This window comes from Nomascus leucogenys, chromosome 3, assembly GCF_006542625.1.
Source record: "Nomascus leucogenys isolate Asia chromosome 3, Asia_NLE_v1, whole genome shotgun sequence".
Taxonomy (NCBI): domain Eukaryota; kingdom Metazoa; phylum Chordata; class Mammalia; order Primates; family Hylobatidae; genus Nomascus; species Nomascus leucogenys.
The window spans coordinates 16,203,124-16,223,177 of NC_044383.1; the positions used below are offsets into that span (position 1 = coordinate 16,203,124).

General features: G+C 38.3%; 1 protein-coding gene across 2 annotated transcripts in view; it reads left to right on the plus strand.

Annotated features, from left to right (window-relative positions):
• The window catches only part of PDZD8 (PDZ domain containing 8), a 107,828-nt gene that overhangs the window by 22,801 nt on the left and 64,973 nt on the right, over positions 1–20,054 (plus strand). The window contains exon 2 of one of the 2 annotated variants that reach the window (XM_003255007.4): positions 13,359–13,481. The exons of the other annotated variant lie outside the window; for it this stretch is intronic. Within the exon in view, the coding sequence (XP_003255055.1) occupies positions 13,359–13,481 (123 nt within the window). The remainder of the gene's footprint in view (positions 1–13,358; positions 13,482–20,054) is intronic. 2 annotated transcript variants of the gene reach the window in all.

The following is a 20,054-nucleotide window of genomic DNA, read 5'->3' on the forward strand; positions in this document are numbered from 1 at the left end:
AAACAGATGAGATGGTATTTGAGGTAACTGTTAGAGAATAGTTTAGCTTTAGACATAGGGAGATGGAGTAGGAGCATATTGTGGGTAGGAGAAATCACAAAGGAACAGAATGAGGGCCTTGTAGGATCTTCAGGGATTCAGTGAGGAAGCCAGTTTGAAATAATAATACTTGGGCATAAAGAAGAGAAGAAAACCAGAATTTGTGTGCTAATAACAAGCCACAAACTTGATTAGGTGTATCACATGTGTGAACTCTAAATCTTTGTAATAGTCCTGTGAGGTAGCTTTTTATTTACAACAACAAAAAGTAGAGGCTTTGTTTTTGGTTTAAGAAAGTACTCTTTTTAAGAAAAGGAAACAATTTCAGAAATCCCAACATTTTCAGCAATCAATGAAAACCTAAACCAGGCCAATGAGGAACACAGAACAACAGAAGACACATTTTAACAGTAAATGGATGGAGGGGAATGGGGATAGAACTAACTGGTTGTGAGAAAAGGAGGAGTAAAAGGTAACCTCCAGGTTTCTAAGTGTCTTTGAAATTGATGGTGCCAGTAAGAGAAAGCAGGAGAGGAGGGCGCAAGTTTGAAGAAAGGGTGTTTAATTCATTTTTAGGTACCAATGTATGAACTGTGATAAAAGCAGCGACGGCAAGTTATGTTGCTCAGGGAAGTTAGAGAAAGGAAACAGGAAGACAGAAACCATGTTGTTTTAGTATACAGAACAATTTTTCTAATTCTTCATTTTGGAATATTTCACTTAAAAGTCAAGAAAATAGTTCAGTAAATGCCGCTCCCCGCCCCCTCACCCCCTCCCTCATCCTGCTTTGTCTGTAGCCAGTAATTAGGGCCACTCTTGTTCATCTATATCTTGCCACACATCCCTCCCCCGATTATTTTGAATAAAATTTATGTATAACATCAATATGTCTTTTTAAAAAAAGTATAATCCCACTATCAAACCTTTAAAAAGTAATAATTCTTTAGCATCTAGCTTAGGATCATTTTTTTATATCCCCAAATTAGAAAACATCAAGGTGTAGATTCTCAGAAATGACTATTTCATAGTGTTCCTTACAATAAACTAGCATGGATTTTTATTAGAACAGAGAGAGATTCGTTGATCTTTTAATCATGTGGACTTGTTTACCCCTTCCTTCTGAAATATTGTGACTAATGTGGGTCTTTCTTGGAGGACTAGGATGAGAAAGTTTGACAGCCATCAAACTGCACTGGGAAGGTCATTACCATTATTATTGATTTCCACTCCCTCTAGGACTCTAAGTCAGTATAGTAGAATTGCTGAACAATTTTATTGAGTTCGTTATATTTTACTCAGCATCATAACCTAGACAAGATAGTTTGGAAGACAAAAGGTACTGTTTTAGATATCTAAAGTAAACTTAATAGAGAGCCCATGATTAACACTGGAATTTACTTTCTGTAAACCATTAAAAGTGAGATACTGTGATTTTATAGAAATTATACAGCTTTATAATGCAGATTAGGAAATGTGTTTCAGTGAAAGTGGCATTGTATTAGGACTTATTAAACCCCACTCCTGTGGCTCCACCCAGAAGCAATTTGGCGCACAGGAGGACAGCCTCAGCCCCCTATGAGTTCATCTCTGCCCCAACCAATCAGCAGCAAGCACCTATTACCTGGCCGCCCCACTCCTTCCCCCAAACTGCCTTTGAAAAACCCCTCACCTATGAGCTTTGAATGAAGTGATTTGAGTACAAATTTTGTCTCCCCTGTGGTGTGGCCAGCGTTGTGTCTATTAAACTTTTCCTCTATGACAGTGCCACCATGGTCTGTCTTTATGCTGTGGGCAGGAAGAACCCCTCAGGTGGTTGCAATACCTTGTAGTTTAAGAGATATGGCATATGAATTAGTTTTACTTCGCCCTCTCATAGGTAACAAAAAGCATGGATTATTCCCCTCCTCCCTTTTTGAACAAGAAATTGAAGTTTAAGGAGATAAAAGACTTTTCCAATATCACCTGCTTTATCAGTGATGAAGTTGGGACAACAATCTATATGTATATATGATTCTAAGTTTTGTGTTCTTTTGTCTTCTTTTTTGTGTTCTTTTTTGTCTCCTTGACAATCCTCATCTAACCTTTGCCTGAATATTTCTAGAGATAGAGGCTTGCTACTACATATTGAGAAAGCCATGTCCTTTTTTCACTGGCTTTAATTGTCACAAAGTTTTCTCGTATTGATCTGAAAACTCTAGCAGATTTATCACTTGAGCAAGAACATGAACGCTCAACTGCAGTTAACAGTAGATCTAGACGTCTGCATATTTTTACATTGGGTTTGTAGTAAAACCTTTCTCTCTAAAGATCACAGTGTTTGCAAACAGTTTTACTGCTGCCATGTGATGGAGATGTCACCAGCTGGTATTCAGCATGCTTATAGAGCAAACTTGAAGAGACATCTTAAAGTAAAACATATTTTAGATGTTACAAAAGGTTCTCTCAGATCTACACAGGAGAAGAAGGCTTGGCTTCTCTTGTAAGTATAAATTTAAATATGTATTTTAAGTATTAGTAAAATAATGCACATTTAAAAATTAAACATGCCAAGTGTAGTGGCTTACTCCTAGAATCTCAGCACTTTGGGAGGCCGAAGCAGGAGGATTGCTTGGACCCAGGAATTCAAGACCAGCCTGAGCAATATAGCAAGACCCCACCTCTACAAAAAATAGCTGGGTGTGGTAGCCTGCATCTGTAGTGCTAGCTACTTGGGATGCTGAGGCAGAAGGATTGCTTGAGCCCAGGAGGTCAAGGCTGTAATGAGCCATGATCACACCACTGCATTCCAGCCAACAGAGTAAGACCCTGTCTTCAAAAAAAGAAAAAAACATGTTTTTTCTTTAAACTTTTATTAAAATATAACTCACCACCTGAAAAGTGTACTAATCAGAAAATTCAGCTCCATGAATGTCTACAAAGTGAACAAACTCATGAAATCAGCATTCAAAACAAGCAACAGAGTGTTACCAGCAACCAAGAAGCTCCTTATATGCTACCTAGTCACTACCTTCCCCTCCTCTGCCTAAAAGTAACTACTATCCTGACTTCTAACACTATTTTTAGATTTTTTTGTGTTTGTTTTTTGCCTGATTTTGAACTTTGTATAAATTGAATCATACTGTATGTACTCATTTTTGTTGTCTTTAGCTCAAGAGTAGTTTGTGAGATTAATCCATGTTGTTGCATATAGATATAGTTTGTTCATTATATTTGCTGTGGAGTATTCCACTGTGAATGTACTTCAGTCTGTCCATTCTTGTTGATGGGCAGTGTTGTTATGAATATTCTTATATGCCTTTTGGTGAACATTTGTGCACATTTCTCTTGGGTATATCGAGGAGTAGGATTGCAGAGTCATAGGGTGGATCTCTACTGGCTTCGTAAATATTACTACAATTTTCAAAGTAGTTTTAGTAGTCGAAACCAAGCAGTTTCACATCCTCTCCAACATTTGGCATTGTTTGTCCTTTCATTTTACTTAATGCATGTAACTTAAAAATCAAAACAGAAGAACTTATGATGAAAATCAGCAATTGCCTCCCTAAACCCTTTACTTTCCTGCCCTAAGCTAGACTGTTCAGAAGCAATCATTTGTAACTATATATTTCTTTTTTTTTTTTTTTTTTGTTTTGTCGCCCAGGCTGGAGTGCAGTGGCGCAATCTCTGCTTACTGCAAGCTCTGCCTCCCAGGTTCACGCCATTCTCCTGCCTCAGCCTCCCGAGTAGCTGGGACTCCAGGCGCCCGCCACCACGCCCAGCTAATTTTTTTGTATTTTTGGTAGAGACAGGGTTTCACCGTGAGCTACCACGCCCGGCCTATATATTTCTATTTTTAACAACTTTTAAGAGGCATTGATTAAGAGCACAGATTCTGGGGCCAAGCGTGGTGGCTTCCACCTGTAATCCCAGCACTTTGGGAGGCCGAGGCAGGTGGATCATGAGGTCAGGAGTTCGAGACCAGCCTGGCCAACATAGTCTCTACTAAAAATACAAAAATTAACCAAGCATGGTAGTGGGCACCCTGTAATCCCAGCTACTCGGGAGGCTGAGGCAGGAGAATAGCTTGAATCCGGGAGGCAGAGGTTGCAGTGAGCTAAGATCATGCCATTGCACTCCAGCCTGGGACAGAGCAAGACTCCGTCTCAAAAAAAAAAAAGAAACAAACAAAAAAAAAACACAGATTCTGGAGCTAGACTACCTAGATTCTAATTTTGGTTCTACCACTTACTAGCTGTGTTTCCCTGAGCAAGTTACTTAACCTCTCTGTGTCTTAGTTCCCTTATCTGCAAAATGGGGCTAATTATAGTACCTATCTCAAAGAATTGTTTTGGGAATTAATTAATATAATGCCTTTCACATGGTAAGTATGTAATAAGTGTTAGCTGTACTAATAATAGTGGTGTTACCTCTGTATTACTAAACAGTATCATATAGCTATTCTTGAGTCAGAAGCTTTAGACAGTGACTATTGATTGGCTTCAGAAGATAAAGGATTTCGCTAAGTAATATCCTCTCACCTTCTCTTTTGCCTTTTTTTGATATAGTTATATTACTATTTTCCATTCATTCACTGAACTACATCTTTATTTATTTTTATTTTTTTGTTTTTTATTTTTTGAGAGTGGGTCTTACTCTGTCACCCAGGCTGAAGTGCAGTGTTGTGATCTCAGCTCACTGCAGCCTCGATCTCCCAGACTCAGGTGATCCTCCTGCCTCAGCCTCCAGTGAAGCTGGAACTACAGGAGTGCACCACCATGCCCAGCTGATTTTTGCATTTTTTGTAGAAATGGGGTGTGGCTATGTTGCCCAGGCTGGTCATGAGCTCCTGAGCTCAAGCAGGTTGCCTGCCTCAGCCTCCCAAAGTGTTGGGATTACAGGTATGAGCCACCACACCTGGCCATCCTTATTTTTGTATAATTGATAACATGTTCTGTTCATAGTTAAGTCTTCCTTGGTCTGTGTTTTTACATTATTATGTCTATATAAGTACTGTTTATTACAGAACTGTCTAATGTGCAGATTTATGTTTCCTTCTCTATATTCCAGTTTCGTAACCTTGGTGCCATTCAAAGCAATATTTTTTTCTCTTACCGAATTGCCTTACTCAGATTTTCAGAGTATTCCTTTCCCTTCTCATTCCTTCTGCCTCTCCTATTTATTTCCTCTTACTTCTTGGAGATTTCCTTCCTGGAGCTTTCATCACCTGCCCCAAACGGGTTTTCTCTTGGCTTGCCACACACCAGTCATCTGGGTTTAGGACATCGTTGCCCTCTTAACTTAGATCCACTGTTTTGGATCACTTTCTTCAGTCTTGCTTTATGCCCTTATTTTGTGGGCATGTATCTTCATGTAACTTTTTAATAAAAGGATGTAGTCTTCAGCAAGCTTTTTGTTCTCCCTGGACTGTGTGAAATGAGAAAATGATTTGTGATTCTTGCCATACTATGCTATTGTGAGGATCAAATATAGTAATGTATGTAAATCCATAAGCCTCCTTTGTCAGGCTCCTTCAGACTTGGTTTAGAACTTGTATTCCAGCAGAAAACAGGGTGGTAATCAAGTCAGTTAAGGGACTGTAGATCAGGCTCTGGAGTTACATATGAGTTTTGTTATGGACTGAATTGTGCTCCCCTCAAAAATTAATAAAATATGTTGAAGCCGCAACCCTCAATGTAACTCTATTTGGGATAGGGCTTTTAACAAGGTAATCGGGGTTAATTAAATGAGATCATAAAGATGAGCAGTAATCTGATAAAACTGGTTTCCTTATAAGATAAGAAGAGGGAGAGAGAACAGGAATATGCACGTGGAGAAAAGGCTGTGAGAGGACACAGTGAGAAGGCAGCCATCGCCAAGCCAAGCAGAAAGGCCTCACCAAAACCCAACCCTGTCTGTACCCTGATCTTCGACTTCCAGCCTCCAGAGCCACTCAGAGTTCTGTTATGGAAGGCATCACAGATTAACACAAGTTCCAGTTTTGGTTCTAGCATTTACTAGGTGTGAGATCTCTTAAGACTGTTTCCTTATGTACAGTGTGCTGATGCCTAGTTTGGAGGTTGTAAGGATTAAGTGAGCAAATAAAGTGCTTTATACAGTCAGCATCTGGTTTGGTAGCCATTCAATAAATGTTTGTTTTTCATAAGCATTAAAAGGGACTATAATTTGTTTTAACGGAGCTGTGCCATTTTATGATTCTATTATTTTATCAGATAATTCTAACCAAACATTTATACATCAAAGCAGTGACAAGAAGAATTATTTCTGGGTAGCAGGGTTGTTGGTTTTCATTTTAACAGCTATGTTGAAATATAATTCATATGCTGTACGGTTCACCTGTTTAAAGCTTACAATTTAATTGGCTTTTAGTATATTCACATATATGTGCAACCATCACCACAGTCAGTTTTAGAACATTTTTATCATCTCAAAAAGAAAACCCATAACCTTTAGCTATCACCCTCTTAATCCTTTACCTACCCCCAGGCCTAAATAACCCCTCATGTACTTTTCTGTCTTTATAAATTTCTCTATTCTGGATTTTCATATGAATGGAATCATATAATATCCGATCCTTGTGGCTTCAGGACATACTGGCTGCGTGTTTTATTTCTTGGGGTATTTTTTCCTACTCCCTTGTCTCTTTTCTCTCCTTCTGGTTCTCCCATTATGTGTTTCACTAATTCTTATTCCAGTTCGTATCTACTGTTATGAATCCCTCTGTAATTTTTTAATTTCACTTATTGTACTTTTTGACTACAGAATTTCCTCTTTTTTTTTGTCCACAAAAAGAGTCAAACTCTGTAAAATATTTTAAGAGACTTATTCTGAGCCAAATATGAGTGACATGGCCTGTGACACAGCCCTCAGGAGGTCCTTTGTGCCCAAGGTGATCAGGGGTGCAGCTTGGTTTTATACATTTCAGGGAGACATGAGACTTCAATCAAATACATTTAAGAAATACATTGATTTGGTCCAGAAAGTCAGGACAACTCGAGGGGGGCATCTTCCAGCTTATAGGTAGATTTTAAAATTTTCTGGTTGATGGTTGAGTTTTTCTAAAACCTGGGATCAATAGAAAGGAATGTCTGGATTAAGATAAAGAATTGTGGAGACCAGCGTTCTTATTTATTACAGAGGAAGCCTTCAGGTAGTAGGCTTCAGAGAGAATAGGTTGTAAAACGTTTCTTATCAGACTTAAAGTCTGTGTCCATGTTAATGCTGGAGGGGTATAATGAGTCCTGTCCCCCATCTGTGTTGATGTTAATGAAATGGCTCCATTGTCTGGGGTATATACCCTGGTTCTTGGTCTTGGTGGAGAAAGAATTCAGGACAGGGACACACATGAGCGGTGGGTTTAGGAGAGGAAAGTTTAATAGAAAAAGAAAAGAGAGAGAAAAAGCTTCCTCATGCTAAGAAAGTGGGTCGCCCAAAAGAGGGTCTCTGATTTACGGTGGAAAGCAATCGGTTTTGTACAGAGGCTTGAGGGGGCAGTGATTGATATGCATAGGGCTCAGGGGATTGGGTTGACCAGGTGTGCTACTTACATAGCCCCGAAAAGACTGGCCCTCCCACCCTAGCCTTTTTATTATACAAATGAGGCCTGCACCTGGCAGCGGCCATGATGTCTGTACATGGTTTTACCAGGTGGCTGCCAGGAAACCCTAAAAGTAGTGACAAGGAAAAGAGGGGAGGAGACACCATATTGAATGTACCTGGCTTCCAGGTACAGCTGCTGGCATTTACATAGAAAAGCTCCTAGTCTGCATATTATGCCTGACTTCTGTGGCTGCTTTCTGTTAGAGAAGAAATGATTTGGGGGCTGCTTTTTATTAAAGGAAAATTCCACCGAGAACTTTCACCCTTTCTAGCTGCCTAAAAATTACTTATTAATAACTCCTGTATTATTAATGCTGGAGGGGTATAATGAGGCATCTCTGGCATGGCATGTCTGACCCCCATTTGCCATCATGACTTGAACCATTCTTTTAGATTAAATTTTAAGAGTGCCCTGGCTGAGGAGGAAGTCCAATCAGATGGTTGGGGGGGGCTTAGAATTTTATTTTTGTTTCATAGTTTCTTTTTTTACAATTCCTGTCTCTTTATTGGTATGCCCTATTTAATGTAACATTGTCATAATACCTCCCTATAGTTTTTTTTTTTTTTTTTTTGGACGGAGTTTCACTCTTGTTGCCTAGGCTGGAGTGCGATCTCAGCCCACTGCAACCTCCGCCTCCCAGGTTCAAGCGATTCTCCTGTCTCAGCCTCCCGAGTAGCTGGGATTACAGGCGCATGCCACCATGCCCGGCTAATTTTTATATTTTTAGTAAAGACAGGATTTCATCATATTGCTCAGGCTGGTCTCGAACTCCTGACCTCAGATGATCTGCCTGCCTCGGCCTCCCAAAGTGCTGGGATTACAGGCGTGAGCCACCGCGCCTGGCCGAACCCCTATAGCCGAACCCCTATAGTTCTTTAATCATGTCTTTTTCCATGAACATATTTATGGAGACGTATTTAACATGGACACAGACTTTAAGTCTGATAAGAAACATTTTACAGCCTATTCTCTCTGAAGCCTACTACCTGAAGGCTTCCTCTGAAAATAAGAACTTTGGTCTCCACAAATTTTGAATCTTTTTCTGTTAAATCTAACATCTGGTCCTTCTCACAGGCAGTGTGTGTTTTGTTTGTTTGTTTTGTTTTGTTTTTTCTTTGTTTTTTGCTGTATGGGTCATACTTTTCTGTTTCTTTGTATGTCTCATAACTTTTTCTTGGAAACCAGACACTTTAGATAATATATTGTAGCAAACTTAGATACTGGTCTCCCCTTACCCAGAGCTTGATATTTGCTTGTCTGTTTTTAGGTTGACTGCCTGGATTATTTTAGTACAGTACACCCACCCCACTCACCCCCCAACTAGTGTTAACTCTCTTATTGCTTTTAACAGCACCCAGGGGCATAACTTGTTCTACAAACTATTCCAATCAAATTGTGCCTCCTTCAGGAATAGTTTCTTGGGTAAGTGTTTGATATTTGCTCTCACCCCAGGAGGGCTCCTGCCAGCTATCTTATTTCCTGTTTCTCTACTACGAGCACAGCAGCCTACAGCCTAGGATATGTCTTCCTTAAATCCATGAGGGAAGACATGTGCTTTTCACCACAACCTCCATTGTTCTTGATAGTGCCTTTAGTTTTGAGCTTCTTCACAGACTATTGTAAATGAAATTAATTCCTTTGGGAAGAGATTGGGAGAATCTGTTTCTCACTTGCCTCTCCCTCTCCTTTTCCCCTTAGCAAAATAATCAGAACCAAGTCTCTGGAGCTAGGTGTGAAGACTACTGCAGGCCTCTCTCTGGGTGATACCACAACTCTAGGAGCTGCGTGCTAGATTGGGGATGGAGTAGCCTGAGGTCCTCTTGGCTTGCCTTTCCCACTATGGAACCACTTCCTCATGAGCTAGGGCAAGACAGTAAGGGCTCCAGTATTCTCAGTGTTCTGTGCCCAAGGTAGACCCTCCATTCCATGAGTGGGGGCTGGGTCAATGAAGGAAGCCCCCTCCTCTTGACTGAACTTGCCTGGAAGTAACAGGTGACTGGAGGCTAGATGAGAAATGTTCGTATCCTCCTCCTCCCAGGGAGAAAGCCCACCAAATGAGAGCTGTGGGATGAGGGAGCCCTGTGTTCCTGGCAGTAGAAGTCTAGCATGGAGTGGCCAGGCGCGGTGGCTCACGCCTGTAATCCCAGCACTTTGGGAGGCCGAGGCGGGCGGATCATGAGGTCAGGAGATCAAGACCATCCTGGCTAACATGGTGAAACCCCATCTCTACTAAAAATACAAAAAAATAGCCGGGTGTGGTGGCGGGCACCTGTAGTCCCAGCTACTCGGGAGGCTGAGGCAGGAGAATGGCGTGAACCCGGGAGGTAGAGCTTGCAGTGAGCCGAGATCGTGTCACTGCACTCCAGCCTGGGCGACAGATCGAGACTCCGTCTCAAAAAAATAAAAAATAAAAAGTAAAGAAGTCTAGCGTGGAGTCTCTGCCACCCTGAGCTTGTTGGGGAAACAGGGTTCAAACACCACCAACTTGGCTTTCTTATCAAATTGTCGTAGATTTTCTTAAGTAGATTTTTAAAATTTGGTGTTTGCTCTTAAGACCATTTCCAGAGGCTGTAAATGTTTTGGTTTGAAATAATTTTCACGAATTTCACTGGGGAGCAGATCAACAGGGCTCTTCATACTGTCATCCTTAAAGTCGATCTTCCTAGTTCGGGTTTTTAAGTTTTCTATAGGAGGAAGTACAGGTAGTTTGTTAAGACTATTTTCGGGGGAAGCCTGAGTGAGAAAACTGACATTTTTGAGTTAATAGGTTAATTAGGAAATAAAGACTAATGGATTTTGAAGAAAGATCATATGATGGAATAGGAAGATAAAAGAAAGTGATAGAGGTAGCCCGCTTCATTGTTTGGATTCTTTATGGGTTGGGCTACTTAAAGACTTGGACTTAAAAGTTCTGAAAATCAAATGTTCTTAGAGAATGTTAATGTGTGGATTCTATTTATTGGCTTGCCGAACATGTTCATGCTTTATCCCACTGTTTAGTATATTCATTTAAAATGGAATACATTGTTCTGATTTTAGATTATTTTTGTACATAAACACTCTTAGCAAAACCCCCTGAGCATTAATAAACCCAAATTAGACTTTACTCCATGTAACATTCAACTCATACTCCTGTGAGAAATTTTTTTATTGAATTTTGACTTTATATTTGACAAGAAAAGCTGGTTCTTAGAGCAGTTGTGATTTAGCTAACTTGGATTATTAAATTCAAAGTTTCTAGTGTATATGATGATTATAATTTTTTTACAAAGTGACAGAGTTATATGTTTTTCAGGAGTCTTAAGGACTGTGTGTTGAAAGCACCCAGCTACAACATTATATTGATATAAATTTAGTTACTAGTTTTTTCCCTCTAAAAATTTGATGCCAGTCTGTCTGAATCAAATGACTTCAAATGCAAATTAGCGTTTTAGTTGGGAGAAACTCAGGGGGCTTCCTGCTTTCCATACTAGTTTAGAAACAGGAGAAAAGCACTGAGCATCGCCTGTGTCCCTACTTAACGTTTCCTTAAAATTTTTTTCTTTAATCTTATTTACTGGGAAAACATAAAACAACATTTAACCCCCTCTATTAGTTTCTTTCAATATAAACTATAGTAGGCTATTGATACTTTCTAAGTGTTTTATTTCAGTTTCAGTGTTAACTGTTTGTAAATCAGCGCAACACATACTCAAATTCTGATAGTGTGTGAAACATCCCGTCAGGTATGTGATGGTGGATGCAGAGAATTGTGAGACTAAGTCATATTTGACATTTTAAGGCATAAATGCACAGCAATTTAGAGGACTGCAAGATAGAGAAGAGTGAAAGCAGCATGTATGGCCGAGTGCGAAAGAGGGGAGGATTTGGACAGGCTTTGAGGAATCTGGGAAAACCTCCAGTTGGTATGAAAGGCCTGAAGGCGGGAATATTCATAGTGTCTTCTGGGCATATGAGGTGACTTTCTAGATTGGAATGTTTATATTAAGGGAATATATGATTAGAAAGATTAATTGTGGGCTGGGTGTGGTGGCTCAGGCCTGTAATCCCAGCACTTTGGGAGTCCATGTGGGAGGCCGAGGCGGGCAGATCACTTGAGGTCAGGAGTTCAAGACTGGTCTGGCCAACGTTGCAAAACCCCATCTCTACTAAAAATAACAAAAATCATCCAGGTGTAGTGGTGCATGCCTGTAATCCGAGCCACTTGGGAGGCTGAGGCAAGAGACTAGCTTGAATCAAGGAGGCAGAGGTTGCAGTGAGCCAAGATCGTGCCACTGCACTCCAGCTTGGGCGACAGAGCAAGACTGTGTCTCAAGAAAAAATAAAAATAAAAAAGGAACATTAATTGTGGTGGACTTTAAATGTGAAACCAAGAACTTTTGACCGTGTGTGTGTGTGTGTGTGTGTGTGTGTGTGTGTGTGTGTGTATCTGTGTGTGTGGTCAGTAAGAAGCCACTAAAACTTTCTGAGCAAGTAGATATCATGGCTAGTGACAATGCGTAGGGTGAATTGAAACCCATAGGGCTTTAAGCCCAATTTTCTTTCATTTTCTTTTTCTTTAGCTTTAATGGAGGAGTATGAGTTGTGTTTTAAATTAAAAGTTTTTTAAAACCTACAGTTTATAACTCAGCACAAACTTCTCTATAAAAACAACAATATTAGTAATGAACATATGAATGCCTGAATAATTCATAGGTAACTGAGGTGTTATGTAGTTGGACTTTGGAATCAGACTAGCTTGAATTCTGGTTTTGCCATTCACTTTGTAAAATTGAACAAACTTGTTAACCTTCCTAAGCTTCATCCTTTTCATCTGGAGAGAGGAGCCAATAATATTGCCCTCTTCAGGGTTGTGAGCATTAAATAAGATAATGCATGTAAAAAGCACTTAGCATACTGCCTGGCAAATAGTAAACATCTCTAATGAATACCTCTGCTGTGTTAATTGTTGTTGATGTTGCTATTACAGTCATCTTTATCATGTACTAATCACTGTCTATTATAGTCAGCTCTCTGTATTCGTGGGCTCCACATCCATGGGTTCCTCATCCATGGATTCAAACAACTGTGGATTGAAAATATTTTTTAAAAATTTCATCTGCACTGAACATGTACAGACTTTTTTCCTTGTCATTATTCTCTGAACAATATAGTCTTAACAACTATTTACATAGCATTTACATTGTATTCGGTGTTATAAGTAATCTAGAGATGATTCAAAACATATGGAAGAATGTGTATAATGCAGATACTGGGCCATTTTATATTAGAGACTTGAGCATCCTTGGATTTTGGTATCCTTGGGAAGTACTGGAACCAATCCCCAATGGATACCAAGGGGACTGTATATTATTTCCATGGAACATGCATTCTGAACTTTGATCTTGTACTATAGGAACACTCTTCCCATCTGGTTCACAAACAGTCTCTCTCCTGCCCCACCTAAACGTCATGGCCTACTTGCTGCCTCTAGATTTTTCTTTTCTTTGTTCTCTCTTGCCTTATCAATGGGGGCATACCAAAAAACCAAGACTTATGGGTGCCATAGCGAAGGCACCGTTTGCTGCCAGTTATGAGGGAGTGTGGTAAGCTTTGGTTTTGTAGAGCACATGTAGTATTAGGTGTTCATTTTGCTTTGTGTTTTTGTACAGGTGGGTTTTGTTATGCTTTAAACTGTGGTGTTTATTATTCAGACATTTAGACTTATCTTTACTTTTGTCAGGTTTAAGCCGTTTTTTCCATACCAGACCTTGCAAGGATTTGAAGAAGATGAAGAGCATATCCATATACAACAATGGGCACTTACTGAAGGCCGTCTTAAAGTTACATTGTTAGAATGTAGCAGGTATGTTCTTTGTTTTGTCTTTACTAAGTTATGGGAAAAACAGTGCAGTGAAAATATTCCTAAGCAGTATTTGTGTTGTGTGTTCATTTAAATTATATTATTTACCTGTAAATTCTTTAATTGTAAATTTAATATCATAAAAGTAGTCCTTTCTAACTTTAACAAATATAAATCATATTTTAGAAAGTGTTTTAATGGAGGGAGGGGCATTTATTCTGTAGTCATTCTGACACTATTTAGATGCATAATGCTCTGCTGGCTTATTTTTAACTTATTCTACCTATTGGGGAGCTGTTCCTATGTTAAAGAGAAAATTACTCAATGATACTTGTTAAAGCAGAGTAAGGAAGTCTTTATTCAGGACCATCATGATAAGTATAGCAGCCACTGCAGTGAGGTCTTGAAGAGGGTGAGAGATTGGGCTCAACTCTGAATACAGCATGGGCAGGTGGAAATTTGTAGCCAAGAAGCAATGTGGGATCAGTGGATGGAAACTTACTAAGAGGAAACATCAAGGGTAAAGGGGATTTTGGCTAAACCGACCTAACTGTTTTCTTACTAAAAACAGTCCGGGGTGATCAGACATCATGGAGGATGGTAAGGACGATCAGATATCAGGGATAGGGGTTTCTTGCTAAACTGACTTCACAGAGTTCTTTGCTAAAACTGGACAGATGGGCCTAGCAGAAGATTCAGAAACCTCAATAAAGTTTGGCCTGGCAAAGAATCTTTGTCACCTAGCAAAACAGTTTTGAGAATTGTTTGTGATAATTGGAAACGCTCAGGAAAGTTGCAAAACTAGACTTTGAACCACTGTGGCTTTTTAGCGTTTTACTGGAAGCGATCTCAGAAATAATCTTGCCTAGGCTCCTTGTTTTACTTTGCCAGCACCAAAGTTTAAGCTATATTCATATCTTGCTTGAACTACTTACTATACTAGCCTTCATATCTCCTAGTCCTCTGGTCCCCGATGTAACAACCAGCATGATCTTTTCAAAATGCAAATCTAATTGTCAGTCTCCTACTTAAAACTCTTTAACAGCTTCCCCATTACTCTTAGGATGTGGACCCAAATCCTCACCATGACACACAGGTTCCTCTTAGCTCTCCAGCTTCAGTCTTACCATCCTCCACCCAGCCCCTCATTCATAGTGCTTCAGCTACATAGGCCTTCCCAAGGCAAGGTGTTGGCAGACTTTTTCTCTAAGGGGCCAGATAGTACATTTTAGGCTGTGATTCACATGGTCTCTGTTGCAACTATACAACTCTGCCTTGCAGTACAGAAGCAGTCACAGATAATGTGTAAATGAACAAATGTGGCTGTGTGCCAGTAAGACTTTGTATATGAATTTCATAATTTTCATATGTTATAAAATATTCTTTTGATACTTTTTAACCATTTAAAAACATAGAAACCATTGGTAGCCCACAGGTTATACAAAACAGGCAGTGGACTGAATTTAGACCATAAGCTGTAGTTTGCCATTCCCTACTTAAATATTTTAAAGCACCAAGCCCATTGTATTGACTAGTTGCTGCTTTCTTGGCCCCCTTCTCTGCTCCATGAAGCCAACCTTTCTTGGTTTGGCTCAAAAGCTACCTTCTTAATGTGTCTCCTTATCATTCCAAGTACAAGTATACTATCCTCCGGCTACATTTCTTTGACACTTGTTTGTACCACTTACTTGGTACATATGACTTTTATTTTTATGTCCAACCCATAATACAATTAAGTACTTGAGCACACAGGTTATATTTTATATCTAATACATTTGTATCCTTGCTAATGGTTACGTTAGTTTTGAGTATACTAATAATATACTTAATCTTTTTTGTTGTTGTTGTTAAGTCCAGGGTGACTCAGGATTGTGTATCATTATGTTAGAAAGCCTGGTAGACAAAGAATCCCTTTTTTTTAAAATCAAAAAAAGACTAAATATGTTGTCTATTTTGTAAAAGGAACTACAGTGTACAGTAAAATAGATATAATAGGTACTATGACTATGCTAGGTATTTAGAAAATATTAGTTCATTTGCTTTAATGTTGCTGGTGGAGTTAGTTATTGATTATATGTCTGTTAGCTTGTAGCTATTTAACCACTAGCTTTGGTGTCAGCTTTGCTCACCACATTTTTGCTTTACCTGCAGTACTGCTCACTTAAAGCCTTGCTACAGGAATCAAAGACTGCATGCATGTAAGGCATTGAGAAAGTATAGCCAGACATTCTTTAGGTCATGTTAAGTTGAGATAAATGAAAAGAAAAACATTAGAATGTGTGAAGTACCTGTAACCAACTTTATTTTAATAAGGAACTGTGTAATAAATCTCTGAAAGGATAGATGAGAAACCAGTAAGAATTTTTATGGGATATACAGGGAAGGAACTGGGTTGATGATGATGGACAGGGGTCAAGGTGATAGCCCAGCTATTCACTATACACTTGTTTATGTTGTTTTATTTATCACCTTGTCAAAAATTATGGTCCAGTATTTTTAGAGAGTACATAATTAGGCTGAAGGGAAAAACATGGAAAAATAGTTTTTTTAATGTCTGTTCTTAAGTTATGTAACTGTCGGCTTAGGTTATATAGCCAGCACCCTTCCCCAAGTGATAGATTCATCTTGGGAATAAGTACACTATCTAAAGAGATTTCCTTGCACCATTTTTACAAATCCGACATGTAAAAGTTACTCAGTGTTGTGGTACTGTGTTATTGTTTACATAGTTTAAGGATTATTTGTGTATGAAGGCGAGAATAAGTCTCAACTCATTCCTGCTTTTTTGTCTTCGTATTAAGTCCTAACATTCTTTCCGTTAAAAACTTACATTATTGTTTTTCTTGCAAACTTTTTTCTTAGTATAAAAACAGAAAACTCTGTTCAGGTAGATTTTAAGTTTATAGGATTCAAACTAAAGAGGACATTACTGTAACCTAAGCATTTTTATTTCAATTATTAATCTCATTTTGAATATAAATTCAGCTTCTGTGTTTTATTTTAATTCCTGAAGCAAAAAGAGGCACTAGAGAAAATGAAAGCACAAATAACAGTGCTTTCTTTTTGGAAGAAGGACCAAAAAATGCGTATTACTTCATATAAAGTGGAATAACATAGACTTTTGAGTTATAGAAAGCACTGAATTCAGTCTAGCCATATGCCCTTATATAGTGTCACTAGGCAAGTTACACATCTGTAAAATGGGCAAGGGAGCTACCTTGCTGGTAATTGTAATCAGAGATAGGTAACTACCCACAGTGCCTACCACATAGGATGCCTACAGTAGATATAGCTTCTATTATTATGTCTCAAGATAATCATTGCAGTGTCTGTGAAGAAAAAATGGCATGTTTTTTCTTACATATTTGTTTGTGAGAATTGGAATTTGAATTTTATTAATTTAAAAGTTCCCATATTGTAAAGGGAGGTTCTTTCCTAATTATCTGAAATACTGTTTTGCATTTCCCAAGCAATAGCTTGAGGGTGGAAAGGCAGTATTATGTGTAAAAATTGATTTTCATATTTCACTTTTGTCAAGTATTTTTTAAAAAGCAGTCATTCTGAACAATTGCATGTCTTTTTGGGTTGATGAAAGCTGATTTTTTTTAACCACAGATGAATGCAATGGCTGTTTGTAGTACTGCTGTTAGGTGAAATTATTTCACATTAGTGTTGCAATCAGATGGTTAAGATGATTATTTTTAAATGTATAATTTATAGTCTATCTTCTATCTTTAAGGATAGAAGATATTTGAGATATTTTGCAAAGAAAACATGTAACCATGTGTACTTAAGCAGAAGATGTATTAGGTCAAAAACATGGAAAAGAAATCAATTTTCTGGCAGCTAAGACAACAAAGGAAACTTTATGGGTTAGTTAGATCTTTTTTTTTTTTTTCTTTTTTTTTGAGATGGAGTCTCACTCTGTAGCCCAGGCTGGAGTGCAGTGGCATGATCTTTGCTCACTGCAAGCTCCGCCTCCTGGGTTCACGCCATTCTTCTGCCTCAGCCTCCCAAGTAGCTGGGACTACAGGCGCCCGCCACCATGCTCAGCTAGGGTGTTTGGTCTCACTGGATTTCAATATTACATCTTTTTTTTTTTTAAGTTTAAATGTTAAATATAACACAAATGCAGAAAACCACAACAGTTGACATTCTATTCTGTTACCAAGAGTCTTCCCTTATTCTTAGTTTATTGTCACCATTGACCCATGAATTTTTATTTTTCTCAATGGTTATAATTCTTTACTGTCCTTAATTATTTTGGTGTCTAAATTGTCTCAGATTTGGCCAGTAGGAACCCCCTCAAGATGGATCCTTTGTGTGATATGACCCTATCTTTTTTTTTTGTCTTTTTTTTGAGACTTCATTACTTTCTGATATAACAAGCTGTTCTGCATTTATCTTCTATCTTCTCTGCCACGGTCCCAGAACAACTATTTTTCCAAAGAGCCCCAATTCTTTTTGTTTTTAGCTGAGACTACAGGCATGTACCACCACGACTAGCTGCCTAGTTCATTTTAGTAAAGGATGGTATTATTAATAGAAACCAAGATCTGAATGTTGGGTGTGTTTATTGCTACTTCATATATTCATAGACCTCTTCAGAGGACACTTAGGAAATATATCATGTATCAATACTTACACATGCATACACATACGTAATTTAGAAATCATGACTTCACCCAATACAGGTTGAGCAACCTTAATCTGAAAAATTTGAAATCCCAAATGCTTCAGAATCTGGGTGTTTTTCAGTGCTGACATGATGCCACAAGTGGAAAATACACACCTGACACCTTTGCTTTCTGATGGTTCACTGTACACAAACTCTGTTTCATGCAGGAAACAGTATTTTTGTATAAAATTACCTTCAGGCTATAAAGTGTATATGAAACAAATTAATTTTGTGTTTAGACTTGGGTCTCATCTTCAAGATATCTCATTAAATATAAGCAAATATTCCAAAATCTGAAACACTCCTGGTCCTAAGCATTTTGGATAAAGAATGCGCAAACCTGTACCTCCAATTCTAGTTCATCCTTATGGAATTGTTCCTTGCTTTGGTTCTTCCTCCAATTCTTACTTCATGGCTCTCAACAACATCAGCACTTCTATTCATTTGCTCAATCCTATAATAATCTTAATTAGTTTCAGAATGCGTTGTCCATAAAAGTACAAAAAACATAATACAAAGAGTTCAGGATTCCTTTGTGATTCTCCCTTACCCTGCCCAAGATTGAGGGAATATGGGGTCAAGTACTGTGTTCTGAAATTATTTAGAGTTATTTTTCCTCTTTGGTGTGATTATGGTGTTCATTTAAAATATAGTTGGGTTTGTTTCAGATTGCTTTCAGATTTAGTCTCTCCCCACTCCTACTTTTCTTCATCCTTACTGATTTTTGCTTTTAAATATGTAGAGTATTAACATGCTTCTGCAAACCCAGAACTATACAAAAAGATATACTGATGGTATATAGGTTATTAAACCATCAGTGGTGTTATATTTTTGCCTTAAACTGTTATCTGTCCTTTAAAGAAATTAAAAGAAGAACAAACTTTGGTAGTGGTGGGTTGTTTTTACATTTACTGTATATTTACCATTTCTGTTGCACTTTATTTCTTCTTTTATATCAAAATTGTCATCTGGTATTCCTTCCCTTTACCCTGCAGAACTTCCTTTAGCCCTTCTTGTTATGTAGGTCTGCTGGCAACAAATTATCTCATTTTTTGCTTACCTGGAAATTTATTTTCCTTTCATCTGTTGCTTCAGCACTTTGGCTATGTCAATCCCATATTCTGATGAGAAGTCAGCAACTTATTTTATTCTTCCTCCATATGTAACATGTTGTTTTTCTCTGGCTGCTTTCCAACCTTTTACTTTATGTTTGGCTTTCAGCACTTAGACGATGTCTAAGGGAGCTTTCTTTGTGTTTTTTTCCTGCTTCCATTTCAGTTAGCTTCTTGGATATATGAATTAATGTTTACAACCAAATTTGGGAGCTTGGGCTATTTTTTTTCAATTGTTTTGGTCTTTTTTTCCACCTCTCTTATTCTAAATTACATATTATGTTGGGCCATTTCATTTTCCCATAGGTCCCCTGAGGTTTGGTTTGTTTGCTTGTTTATTTGTTTGTTTCTTTAAAGTCTTTTTCTCTGTATACTTTGGATTGAGTAATTCACATGATCTAATTTCAGGTTCACTGAGTCTTCTCCTATCTCCAGTTTTCTGTTGAGCTCATCTAGTGAATTTTTAATCTCATTTATTACACTTTTTGGCTCTAGAATTTCTGTTTTGTATAGTTCTCATTTCTATGTTGCTATTTCCTATTTGTTCATTCATTATGTTTTCCTTTAATTCTTTGAACAAATGTTCTGTCAGTTTTTTGAAATATATATATATATATATATATGATGGCTGCATTGAAGCCTTGATCTGCTAAATCTAACATCTGAGCTCATTAGGAGTTTTGTTTTGTTTTGTTTTGTTTTGTTTTGTTTTGAGACAGGGTCTTGCTCTGTCACCCAAGCTGGAGTGCAATTACATAATCATGCCTCACCACAGCCTTGACCTCC